This window comes from Rhineura floridana, chromosome 20, assembly GCF_030035675.1.
Source record: "Rhineura floridana isolate rRhiFlo1 chromosome 20, rRhiFlo1.hap2, whole genome shotgun sequence".
Classification (NCBI taxonomy): domain Eukaryota; kingdom Metazoa; phylum Chordata; class Lepidosauria; order Squamata; family Rhineuridae; genus Rhineura; species Rhineura floridana.
Genome location: NC_084499.1, coordinates 19,086,571 through 19,100,246, shown reverse-complemented (window position 1 = coordinate 19,100,246; position 13,676 = coordinate 19,086,571). Strand labels below are relative to the sequence as shown.

The following is a 13,676-nucleotide window of genomic DNA, read 5'->3' as shown; positions in this document are numbered from 1 at the left end:
CCTACCCCAATACCTGTGCAAAGTCATCACGTGGCAGATTTGCTGTGTTCTGAGTAGAAATCGAAGCGTGAGCCTGGCATTTAAGCTGCACCTGAGCTTCCCTGAAGTAGATGCCATGTCAAAGGGGAGAGAGTTAGCCACCCTTCCTCGTATTAGCACGCAGGAAATTTAGGATTCGGGAACGAGTGTTCAGACAGAAAAGATCAGTTGAACAAATTTCCTTTACTTATAAAACCATTTAAACATTCCATAAGAAAGGATAAAAGTTAATCAGCATAGAATCAAAAGAAAAGTAAGTTAAGGCATTACATAGCTTAAAGCAGAACAGATCTAAAATCCTGACATAGAGCATAGATACAACACATTGAAGCAACCTATTTGATGCAGAGCTGAGGTACCTCGCTTAGTTACCTGGATCTTACAAGGCTATCTAGGGATTCAAGCAACAGTGAGCCTCTCGTAGGCTCATTTGATACCAAAATGCAGGAATATTTATACTAAATTTTCCTTTGAAGATCACAGATTTATGAAACATTCCTAGCTTAATTGCTGCTTATCGCAATTGTCAGAGAAATATTATTCTAAAATATAACAAGAGGGTACATTCCTCAGTGTATATCTGAATACATAAAAGAAATGCAATAAATTTCAGCCACAGAATAACATATGCAGTCTCTTAGACATGGGAAGATATCTGGTATGCATCTAAACATACAAAGAAATTATCGCTTCAGGAATGTTTTTCAATGTTTATACAAACAATTGTCTGAGGTAGTGGAACCACTTAACAATTTATGATATAGGTAATAAATGGCCTTGTTATGTCTGATTTAATTGCTCTTAATTGATGGTAGTCACTCTTTTATGTCTTGGAGATAAGCTTGAAGTTTATGGTTTTATGGCTGAAGATATTTTAGTGTGGCACCAAAGGTATTCTGGTTTCTATCAGATGTCATGATGGTGGGCCCATCATGAAGAGACAAAGGGATGATTATTCCCTGTGCATCAGATTTAATTATGCCCTGTTTGGTTGAGGGGAATTATTAATATGAATATTACCTCTGAATCTTCCACCATCTCTGGGTCCAGCTACGTTAGAAGTGGTAATATTTGCCACAATCAAAACATGTAAAATTGGTCTCCTAGGTTCTAAGAGATCAACATTTATTCATATCATTAGTTACCGCTGCCTTATTAAAAATGGTGGCCAAGTGTCAGGATTAGAGAAATGTTAGGCACCTCAAAAATAACATCCAGTAATTAAAAAATGGTCCCATTAAAAGGAAAAGGCCTTAATGGATTCTTTATATCAGATTTAGGGAACCTTTGGCCTTCCAGATTTTGCTGAACTATGACTCTTATCATCCTCCTTGCCCATTGGCCATACTTACTGGGGCTGATGAGACTTGTAGTTCAGTAACATCTGGAGGGCCACAGGTTCCTCACATCTGATTTAAATACATATTACTGGTCCCTCTTGAACCAGGCACTTCCTCTCAGGCTCCATTGTCTTCCTGAAGAGTGGAGAGCCTTAAAGGATAGTCCTCTAGCCTGGATACTAGCACTCTATCACCACCCAGCCAGCCCCGTCCTTCACACTGCCTGTTCTGGGGACAAAATGGGATGTGCATCACATTTGGTTGAATCCTAGATCCGGATCCAAAGCAGGGTTCATAGGAGGGATTTGGGGCTTATCAGAGGTGACGGAGGATCTGTATGAGTTGGCACAAATTGAAGGAAGGCCCCCTGAAGTGCTTCATGGCATCCTGGTGATCCAGACATCAAGAAATCCTGAAGTGTCTGCTAAAAGCAAAAGTAATGTCTTTAAGCTTACCATATAAGGAATAATGCCAGGGTGGGATGATTTGGGAAGGGAGAGCAAACACCAGAGTGGGGAGGGGGTGGAGGAAAAGCTCAGCTGTGCCTAACAAATCAAGCTTGTGACCAGAGGGAATAATTTTACCCAGAAAGTGAATCCCTTTTAGTTCACCCCCTCTCCATAAAATCATCTTTAAAGATGCTTAAGTGAAAAGCCCCTGGGTCTATTTGCTTGTAATTTGGCAAGCTTTATCCACTCTGGAGGGGCTCCTAGGTCTGTAAAATTTCATCTATTTCCGTTAAAGGGGGGGAGAGGTTTCTACAATTTCCCAATAATGAATTAGGGTAAGGAAATGAAGTGGACCCCCAAACTGTAGTGTCTACCCTTGTAGAAAAATACTGCACCTATCCTTCTGAAATTTGTCAAGATTCATGCCCTCAGAAGGTTTGAACTTGCCTTCAAAGTTTATAAATTTCTGCCCCAAAAGAATAAAACAGCTATATAGTCTCTTTTCTGTGGGTGGGAATCATTTGGGGGGGGTCACAAAAATCCCCAAAGCCCCTGGACCTATTTGCCTGAAATTTGGTAGGCATGATCCACTCCTGAGGATCTAATGTGCCTGCAAATTTCATCCACTTTGGTCAAATAGTTATTGCCATTTTTAAAATTGCCAATGGTGAATGGAGAGAAACAAAGCAGGCTCGGAGGGACGCTGAGACATACCAGGCAGCCTGTGCAGCACCTTGGATTGAGGCAGGCTGTTTTCCAAAGCACCAAATCTGGGTCCGGACCAGAACTTGTGACTGGTGTACACAAGTGCCACGGAAACTGGTTCCCCAGGGGAACCTGGCACAGGGGATGCTGATTCAGAGGATCCCAGTTTGGGAGGCTCCTGGCTCCCAGGCTCTTGTTCCGTGCTGGGGCCTGTAGCTTGCACTGCTGTCCTTTCTAATCAAGTCCCCCCCCTCTACATTAGAGTCCTAGCTGCTGCTGAGAGTCAGGACCATGACACCAGTCTAGAATCCCAAAGCTTGTGAGTCATCGTAACAGCTCTGAATCTAGTTTGAATTTGCTGTGTTAACATACTTTTGGACTGTGATCATAGACAAAGCTGTAGTGTCCCCGGCTTAGTCTCTGGCATCTTCAATGGATAAAGATGATCAGGCAACCAGGCTGGTCCTTCTCTGCCCAGGACCCTGCAGAGCTACTGCCAGACAAACAGTACTGATCTAGATGGACCTATAAGAACATAGGAATCTGCCTTCTACCAAGTCAGGGCATTGGTCCACCTAGCTCAGTATGGGCTGGCAGTGGCTCTCCAAGGTTTCAGGCAGCCCTACTTGGAGAAGCCGTCGGGGTTTTGAAACTGGGACCTTTTGCATCCAAAGCAGATGCTCTACCAGACAGCTACATGTTTTGGTTCATGGGTTCGACCACACACACACACATTGGCCTTTTTGTGTTCCTGAAGAAAAGATGGAGAATCGCCTTCTCCATCACCATCGTTCTATCCGTATTCTCTAGAGCGCCTCCTGTTGACAGAAGTTGAGAGAATGGAGCAGATTCGAACATTTCCCCTCATCTCCTCACAAGCCACTTGTCCTTCCTCAAGGAGTATCTATCTATCTATATGGCACAATTCTCTCCAGCGCTCCCTGCTGCGTGCGGAGTGGTCGCTAGGCCGCCTTGGCTCAGCGTTTCGAAAGCTGTTCCCTGCCGAGCCTCGCTCTTTTCCTTCCCCTCCTCCTGCCAGTAATCAAAACAAACACTTCTGAGGATAAAATGAGTTGCAGCGGGCGCTCAAAGTAAATAATTAATTTCTCCCTGCATGATCTCAAGGAGCAGGAGAGGCGTGAATCGCGAGGCCCGGTGTCGGTCCGAGCAGAACCCCCCGGAGCGGTAATTTGAAGGATGACAAACACGAGGCAAAGGAAAATGCCGAAAAATGGCTACTTCCCGCAGCCCTTTGCAAAGGAGCTATTGCAGGGTTTGGAAATAACGAAGTCAACGACACAGGGAGAGGGGATATTTTCTCATTGAGACTGAGCGAAGTGCCAAACAAGCTACTATTACGGCGGCTTTAAGAGGTGTACGAAGGAGGAGAAAATGGAGGCGGGGGTGAGGAGGGGGGAGAGGAGTGAGGTAGCGGCATGAAAAAGAGAGGTGGGGTGACTGTGTAAAAGAGCGAGCGGATTTGAGAGAGGGGACTGGGGAGTAAAGGCATTGTGGAACATTTCCTCAAGAAGAACGTGCCTACATCTTTTATTTCATTTCATTTCCACATCACCTCAGCCCTCACAACTCGCCCAGCAGCCACCCTCTGAATTTTCGTAATTTCCTGAAATTTTAAAAACTAACCTCGATTTTGAGAACACTTTTAGAGCACGCACCCCTCCTCCACGATAACAGAGGTTTGGGGGGGGGGGGAAAGCACTGAAAACGAAAGAGAACGTAAAGAAAACAAAATATCTACCGTTGTCGAGATGAGATTGAGAGAGAGAGAGAGAAAATAAAGGCCAACATCCATAATTTTCTCTGTGGGGCTTTGAGGTAATTGAGCCATTTGGATAAAAATAAGGCAGCAGGGCCCTTAGGTAAAAGGAGCTTTTGCAATCCAAGAAGCCTTGAATTATGCGTCTTGTATCACTTTAAATCCCCCCGTGTTTCCCCTCCACCCCCCAGCGCTATGCCAAGCCACTTTCTTCTTTTCTTGTGTGTATTTTTAAGTACCCTGTCAAATGCCCTCCGATGAGTGCAGAATTTCAGCTGTCACAACTAATTTTGATATCTCCAGAATGCTTGTGTGTGTGTTGAGGAAGGTGTGTGTATGCGCTCGCTCGCTCGCTCTCTTGTGAGGAGAAGCATGTCGTAGAGTTGAGATTTCTTTTCTTGTTGTTTTTAATTTTGGAAGAAAGATTTACATCAAAAATTTGTTTCGGGGAGTGTTTAAGGACTGTAATTTCCTCCTCCTTCAATTGCCACTTCATGCCGTCTGGTTTCCTCAATGTCACACACACAAGCTTCATTTTGCCACCGTTTTTCTTTCTCCGCAAAAACGCCATCAATCTCTCCGTCAGCTTTAAGCTGTCAGCTGCCTGCTTGATCCATTTCAGATGTGCCGCAGGCCCCGGTGTTGCCACGAGTGCCTAACTGCCAGACTGTTTCCCCTATTGATCTTGCCGTATGGCACACCCCGACCTACAAAGGAATTTCTTGGGGATGGCACAGATGAGCTCTGTGTTGGCTCATGCCTCATTTTCTATCTGACTTAACGTTTACCCTGGAACTTGAAATGGCATACCAGTGGTCTCCCATCCAGGCACTGAGGTGGCTCCCCAGTGGTCACCAGAGGTGGTTCTCCCATCCAGGCCACCAGAGGTGATTCTCCTATCTAGGCCACCAGAGGTAGTTCCCCAGTGGTCTCCCATCCAGGCACTGACTAGACCCAGACCTGCTTAGCTTCAGCAATGTGGTGGCCTCATGCGCCTTCAGGCCATACCCTGGGAGACCTTACAGAAGACAGTCCTCTATTTTAAGGTGTCAGGTCCCAGCCAGGGGAGTTTTGATCAGACGAGTCCTCATTGGAAGAAGACTAGCAGGCTCTGTTCTGCTCAGAGGGTGCGGGGCCAAGATCCTACGACGAGGTCCAGGATGCATCATCTGCATCTGGGGCAAGTTTGGCCTCTGACATCAAGGCTGAACAGCCTCCGAGCCCAAGGGAGAATTGTCACCTCTACCACTAGATGAAGACCTGGCCCATCCAGAGGAGTGCCCTACACAGGCTCGGACTCCTCATGAGGAAAGGACTCCTTGAGAGTAAAGGTCTGCTATAGGTGACCAATGGGAGTCAGCTGAGTGTGGCTCAGCATCTCCAGCATAAAAACCCCAGTGTTTAAATATAACCATAAGGTAGAGGTGATCTGGGGCAATGAATTAGTTGCACTTTAGCAATGAGCACCCGGACAGCAGACTGAGCAGGCATGCTGGTCACAAGTCTTCATTACGGGGGATGTATTTCTATTTAAGTTAAAGTAAGTGTGGGGTAGCTGTGGTACATTGCCAGTAGCAGGAAAGTATAACGCAAGCGGCTGAGGAGTGAGTAAAAAATGGTGGGAAAGGCTAACGGGAACATAAGCAGGCACAACCAAAGGGACTTTTAATTAAATGGAGAAAAAACAGAAAATCAATGCCTGAAAATCATTAAATAGGAAAGATGGGCAAATCACACATCAAGGTTGTTAATTGATCAAGGGTGAGAAGGCATAGAGACAGAAGGGTGTACACACACTGAGGTAAATAAGGGACTCTGGGGGGGAAGAAAACATTAAACTCTCTCAGTCTTGCTGTAAGAATTTACCCCCCCCCCCAAAAAAACCCTGACAAAGAACAATACCGCTAGTAATAATGAGTAAAGAGAAAAGGCCAGAATAAAAGCACAAGGCAAATACATGCTTGCTTCAAGTGAGGCAGGAAAATGAACTAACACTGCAGGGAAGGAGTAAAAGAGAGTTTCCTCTGGAGTTTCTTGCCTCAAGCAACAAGAATACAATTCCCACTGGGTGGTATCCTAGTGCCCGCTCAGAAACACCTTTCAGATAAGACCAGCAGTCCCTTCTATTTAAGGTACTGCAGATGTGAGGAGCCTTTGCGCCTCTAGATATTGCTAAACTACAACTCCCATCAGCCCCAGCAAGGATGGCCAGGGACAATGAGTTGTGGTTCAGTAACATCTGGAGGGCCACAGGTTCCCCATACCTGAGTTACAGTATTTGTTCCTAGATCTATACATCTAAATGAGCACATTACATTTTTATGCATATCTTTCTTGGTGAAGCATTTCCTTTTTAGGGGATCAATGCATAAATAGCCACTGTAATTTTGGCCCCTTAAATGGGAACACATTATTTTCATTCAGATGACAGGTGAAGATGCACCCCTTTGCCCAGACTTTTGAGAAAGGATGATGCCCGTGATATTTTCTTTTTGTTTCTACATACTGCTGGAAGCATGATGCCTCTGAATGCCAGTTGCTGAGAATCACAAGTGGGGAGAGCTGCTATTGTGCATAGGTCCTGTTTGTGGGCTTCCCATAAGGGGCATCTGGTTGGCCACTGTGAGAACAGGTGGCTGGACTAGATGGGCCACTGGTCTTGATCAAGGAGCCAGGCTCTTCTTATGTTATGTTTTGTTCGCAATTGTTCTTAGTTGTATGATGCTGATGAAATTTTGTATCTTACATTTCATTTATTGTTGTGATTTTAATGTTATCGTTTGCTGTCCTGGGGCTGTTGAGTGAAGGATTGACTATCCACACACCTCAAAGAAAGAATAAATAAATGTAAATCTAGGGCAGCTAACATGGACCCCTCCAATTGTGACTACATCATATCTGACCATTGGCTATGCTGGCTACTTGGGGTTGGACTCCAATAACAATTGGGGTACACCACGTTGGCTAACCATGGTTTAAGCCAGTGTAGTGTAGCGGTAAAAAGACTAGAAGCTGGGAGACCAGGGCTCAAATTCCCACACAGCTATGAGTGGAGCTCACCCAGTGACCTTGGGCCACTCCCTGTTTCTCTCGGCCTACCCTACCTTGCATGGTTGCTGAGAAAATAAAGTAAAGAGGTAGGGGAGAACCATGTATGCCACTGTGAAGAGGAAAAGTGGGATGTAGATGTAATATAATAAAATAATAAATATTTTATTTACCAGTCCAATGTTGCTTTGGTCAGGAGTCCGAGTACTTTTGCAAGGCACTGTATACACACACACAAACACACATATGTACTTATAAATACACACAGAAACACCTATTGTTGTTATGTGCCTTCAAGTCGATTACAACTTATGGTGATGAACTGGCAACCTCCACACACCTCTACACTCACACAAACATAATACATACACACACATATACATATATATATACACAAACATATATATAATATACACACAAACACTCATATATATATATACACACACACACATATACACACGTACATAAATATATACAAACACACACACAAATATATATACACACACAAACCCTCATATATAGACAGATAGATAGACAGATACACACACATATATACACACATACACAAATATACAGAAAAAAACCCTCGTATATATACACACACATATGCACACATACATATATACACGAACACACACAAAGACATACATACACATATACTTATAAACACACACAAAAACACATACACAAATATCTATCTATTTATTTATTTATTTAATTTATTCGCCGCCCATCTGGCTGGCTGTCCAGCCACTTTGGGCGAGGTACAAAATAAAAACATACAAATACATTAAAACATTAAAAATCTCAACAATAATAATAAAACCCAACCCAACCCAAAAGCCTGCCTGAAGAGCCAGGTCTTCAAATATAATATATGCACGCACACAAATCCCTGCACGCACCTCTCTGCCACTTTGCGAAATCCAAAAGGAGATCCTTCGGCCCCTCCCACTCCTGCTTCTAGGCTCCTCCCACTCGGCCTTCCTGGTGAGCCACGCGGAGCCCCCTGGGCCACGTGACCCTCCCTTTTCCTCCTCCGGAAGCAGTGGCCAGCGCGGTGACGTCACGCCCGAACGCTCTGCATCCTCCCTGCGCAAGCCTTTGCTCTCCTCTTCTCTCTTCCCCCTCCCTCGTTCTACTTCCTCTTTCCGGCGGAAGCTAGGGAGGGATTTCCTTTTCCGGGTACGGGTCCCCAGGCAGAGAGAGGGAGGGAGGGAGGCAGGCAGGCAGGCAGAGAGAGAGGGAGAGAGCGAACAAGCTTGAGCCCCCGGGCGCTGGACGCGGAGGCGGAGTGCCTGGCTGGCTGACGGGCGGTGGGAGGCCGAGGCGGCGGCGGCGCGCGCGTCATGGCGGAGCTGGCTCAGGGGCCGAGCGCGGCACCCGTGGGGGCGGGAAAGAGCGAGGGCTTCGTCGACGCGCTCCACCGCGTCCGCCAGGTGAGAGAGGGGAGGGGAGTGGGGGGCTCCGCCGTGGGGCCTGGCAGGGAGGTGGGGCCGGGGCCTATCCTGCGAGGCCTCGGGAGGAGCAGGAGGAGGAACCGTCGCCCCCACCACCGGGGCCTTCTCGGGCTAGGGAGGCTGCTGGGAGAGGTGGGCGAAGGTGGGGAACGAGGAGGGTAGGGAACGTGACGGGAGGTGATGACTGGAGAGCAAGGCCGAGATGACCGTTTGAACCCCTGGAGGGTTGAGTTGGGGATGGGGTGGGCGTCGTCTTGAGGACTAGGCCTGCAGCCTGTGCCATTCCCCAGACGGCTCTTTGGGAGTCACCCCTCCAACCACCACCCCACACGTCCAAAGCAGCCCTCCTCCTTCTCTGCTTTGGCCTCCCCCCTTCTCCAGCAACGGGTCTCCAGGGCTAAGCTGCCTCAGGGCGCGGAGGCTTAGCCCAGGATCCTGTTTCATACCTAGCTGTCTCTTTGGAGGCTTCTCCCCCAAAACAGAGCATGGAAAACAGTCCTTCTAGTTCTTCTCCGATTTTGTTCGGCGTCCTCCTCCATCTCTAGCAGCTGGTCTCTGGAGATAGACTGCCTTTGCATGTGGAGGCTTAGCCCAGGATCCTGTTTGATCCCAACCTGCCTCCCCTAAATCAGAGCATGGGAAACAGCCCTTCTAGCCCTCCTCTTCTTGTTTGGTCTCCCTCTCCAGCAACTGGTCTCCAAAGATAGAGCACCTCTGGGCGCTGAGGCTTAGCCCAATTTCCACTTTCATCCCCAGCCCTAGCTGCCTCTTTTGGAAGCCCCTCAAAAGCAGCCTCCTCTTCCTCTGTTGTTTGGCCTCCCGTCTATCAACTCATCTGCAAAGGTAGACTGTGTATGCACATATGTTTCTCCCCAGCTCCAGATGCCTCTTTGTAAGCCCCACCAAAGCAGGGAATGGAAAACAGTCCTTTCTGGGGAGGGAGGGAGGCAGGAAAGTGTGTTGGGGGGGTAACGACTATGGGGAAAGACAGGTTGGCAGTTCTTTCCAGGTCAGAATGTAAGAAGTCCTGCTGAGGGTTGCAGGCCTAGCCCAACATCCTGGATATCCAATTGTGTATCAAGCTAAGTTCTGTTCTTTCAAACAGACTGACCTAAGTTAGCTTTGCCTGTTAATTTAGATGGGTCTATTGTCAGTATGGCTAATATTACGTGCAACTGCCTGTTCTCCAGCCCAGATGCCTCTTTGGAAGCCCCCCCACCCCTGCCCAAGCAGCCTTCCCTCTCTCTTGTTTAATCTCTGCTCCTCTCCATCCGAGCGACTGGCCTCCAAAAGTATCCTCCTTCATAGCAAAAAGGAAAACAACTGCTACTCTCAGAGTGGCTTAACAAAGATCCGTAGTAAAATAGTCCCTAGATCCTTAGGCTTGCTGTCTAAAAGGCATGACACACAAGGAGTAAGGGATGGGGAGGGAGGGAGGCTTAGGCATCAGTTTTTACAGCAACAAGGTGGGTTGGAAACAATTCAGGCAGTGGTAGTGGCTAGGTGATAGTTGAGCAAGGACCACAAGCAGCTGCTCTGTGAGCAGAGTCAGTGGAAGTCCTGCTTTGGAGCCAGATGCAAGGGGTTGCAGCTGAGGAAGAGCCAAAGGCAGGTGTTCCCTCTGGAGTTAGAACCAAACACCTATCTGTGTTCTAGCATTCTGTTTCCTCCTTCGCGCTAGCCAGCCAGCCCAATGCTTATAAGCTGGGTGGGAAAATAGCTGCCCTCTCCTGTCATTGCTCCTCCCTGCCAGCTGGTACTATCAGCTGGACTGTCCTTGGACATGAAGGTTCTGCCTCTAAATAAGATGATTTAATAAGAACTGAGCCGCGCAGGATCAGAAGCACGGGCTCCTCCAGCTGAGCATCCTGTTTTACAGTGACCAGCAACATGGGAAGCTGCCATATTCTGAGTCAGACCGTAGGCCTATCTAGCTTAGTAGTGTCTACACTGACTGGCAGCTGTTCTCCATGATTTCAGATGGGGGTTTTCTCCCAGCCCTACCTAGGGATTGAACCTGGGAACTTTTGCATACAAAGCAGATGCTCTGCCACTGAGCTACATAGCCCTTCCTTCAAGGTGTCTTCCAAATATGTCTCTGAGGACCTAAGGAGGACATCAAGACTATGGCGTTCTCATTGATGCTTCCTAGGGGCTAGTATGCAATGCAACTCTATTTATTTATTTATTTTATTATCATTATTTTTACCCCGCCCTTTTTCCACAACTGGAATTCACGGCGGCTTCCAGATAAAAGCACACATATAATTAAAAACATACAAAAGTCTAGATTAAAATCAAATTAAACAATTTACAGTATTAAAACCATTCATACATACAGTTAAAATAATTCAAACTCAGTTTAAAATAATACAATTAGACAATAGCAGTGCAGCACCCTTCAAGTCTTGTCCTTAACAACTTTCAGTTCCAAAGTCTTGTTGAAATAAAAAAGTCTTTGCTTGCCGACGGAAGGACTGCAAGGAGGGGGCCATTCTTGCTTCCCTAGGAAGGGAGTTCCAAAGCCTCGGGGCAGCCACCAAAAAGGTCCTATCTCGCGTCCCCACTAGTCGTGCTTATGAGGACATAGGTATTGACAGAAGGGCCTCTCCTGAGGATCTCAGGGCCCGGGCAGGCTCATATAGGGAGATACGGTCTGACAGATAGCCTGGACCTAAGCCATATAGGACCTGGAGGTCACATACAGCAGAGGTGGCTTAGATGCCATACTCCAGAAGTTGCTGGACTAAAACTCCCATCATCCTTGACTATTGACCGTGCTGATTAGGGCTGACGGGAGTTGGAGTCCAACGGTGTCTGGAGGGCCACCCCTGGCATACAGCCATCATGGCTAGTAGCTATTGCTAGGCCTCACCTCCTCTATGAATTGTTCTATGAATGTGTGTCATATCCCTTTAAAGCAGTCTAAGCTAAGAACATAAAAGCCCTGCTGCATCATGCTAGTAAAGGCTCATCAAGTCCAACATCTTGTTCTCTCAGGGGCCGGTTAGGTACCTGTGGGATGCTCATAAGCAGGCCATGAGCACAGCCGCTGTCTCCCTGCTTGTGTTTCCCAGCAGCTGATATTCAGAGAGGCATGCTGTCTCTGACAGTGAAGGCAAAACATAAGGAGTGTTCTGGTGGATCAGGCCCAAGGCCCATCTGGGCCAGCATCCACTTCTCACAGTGGTTGACCCTGTGCCTCTGGGAAGTCCAAAAGCTAGTGGCAGTCGTGACACCATATTTGGCAGTCAGTTGCATAATGTAATAATGTGCTGTGCGAAGAAAATACTTACAGTAGGGCCCCGCTTTACAGCGCTTCGCTAATACAACGGTCTCAGTTAAACGCAATTAGACTAAAGCCCCACTCATATGGCACTTGTTCCGCTTTTACGGCGGTTTTCGGGCATTGTGCACCATTCTATTCTATGGGTTCCGCTTTACAGCAGTTTTCGCTTTATAGCAGGGGTCCAGAACGTAACCCGCCACATGAGTGGGGCCCTACTGTACTTCTGACTCCTGAATCGACATCACTGAATGTTACAAGCGAAGGAGAAAAACTTGATACACATCTCATTCATCTCTCTCCCACCCCCGGCCCCTCTTTGCATTACTCACCTATTTTTCTAAACTAAAAAAATCTCAAGCATTGTAGCCTTCCGTCACAGAGGAATTGCTCCAACCTGCCGCTAGGTTTGGTTGCCCACTTCTGCCCCACCACCTGTACAGTATCCTTTTTAAGACACGTCAACCACAGACCTGTACACAGTATTCCTAATGGTGGCCTTGTCACCAGTCTGCATGACAGAACAATCATACTGGCAGATTTAGCCTCTTGTTTGCCGTTTGCATTTTGTTTTAGCCTTTTGGGAGGATGACTCTTTTGGGGGGGGGTGCATGCGGATGAAGGGCCGTAGCTCAGTGGTAGAGCATCTGCTTTGTGTGCAGAAGATCCCAAGTTCAATTCCTGGTAGGACTAGAAGAGATTCTCTAGATGAACCAATAGGCAGCTTCTGATGTGTGTCTGACATCTTCCAGGGTTTTATTTATTTATTTATTGTCTCCTGGCGAGGAAGATTAAGGAGGCAAATGCAGAAAGTTAGGGGAAGAACTAGGAAAAAGTTAGGGTGATACTTTGGACAAAGTCTCTTCTAGTTTAATAGTTTTTTATCTCCTTTTCTGGTTCTGCCATCTGTCTGTTGCAGCCGAACCAGCCAAGAGTCCTTTGGCACCTTGAAAACTTAACCGTTTTGTTATGATGTGAGCTTCTGCGGGCTGGAGTTGTCTTTAATCACGGGTAACACTTCATGCACTGAGGAAATAGACTACAGTCAAGGGATGGGGAGGCTGTGGCCCTCCAGATGCTGCCACACTCCCAACTTCTATCAGCCCCAGCCAGCATGACCAGTAGAGATGGATGATGGGAGCTGTAGTCCAGTTGCATCTGAAGGGCCACAGGTTCCCCACCTGTGCTCCAGTCCTTGAAAGGCTATGCCACCATAAACCCGTCAGGTGCTCCAAAAACCGTTTTGGCTGTCTTTGGTTTCATATTCTTAATTGCTTGTAGGGAGTGCGAAGCAGCAGATCTTTCTCAAGAGATTTCTCTTTTTCGCCTCTTGAAAAGGAAAACGAAAGAGGGGAAGTGGAAGTAAATGGAGCTCAGCAAGGATTATAGTTCTGGTAAAGTGTCCCTGGCCCTTTCTTTGAACTCTTGGTGTTTTAATAGTTTTTATCCTCTGCGGGCTATTTGGACACTCCCTGAGATCTTCATGGTCTTCTGGAAAGTAGTGGGGTTGGGGAAATATGTGGGTTTGGGTGTGTTCACTGTCCACAGTGCCTGTTGTTCAGTGGTGATAAA

General features: G+C 47.0%; 1 protein-coding gene and 1 long non-coding RNA gene across 6 annotated transcripts in view; one reads left to right on the top strand and one right to left on the bottom strand.

The window, feature by feature from the left end:
- Positions 1–275: 275 nt before the first annotated feature.
- LOC133373744 (uncharacterized) lies at positions 276–8,363 on the bottom strand. Its single transcript, XR_009759742.1, has 3 exons — positions 8,264–8,363; positions 7,532–7,578; positions 276–1,803 (listed from the first exon to the last, which is right to left on the bottom strand). It is a non-coding gene; the product is annotated as an uncharacterized LOC133373744 (long non-coding RNA).
- A 92-nt stretch (positions 8,364–8,455) lies between these two features.
- The window catches only part of FUBP3 (far upstream element binding protein 3), a 61,162-nt gene continuing 55,941 nt past the window's right edge, over positions 8,456–13,676 (top strand). For 3 of the 5 annotated variants that reach the window (XM_061603877.1, XM_061603878.1, XM_061603875.1), the window contains exon 1: positions 8,551–8,797. In XM_061603877.1, coding sequence (XP_061459861.1) covers positions 8,708–8,797 — 90 coding nt within the window. In that variant the 5' untranslated portion in view covers positions 8,551–8,707. The other 2 variants (XM_061603879.1, XM_061603880.1) reach the window with 2 other exon arrangements.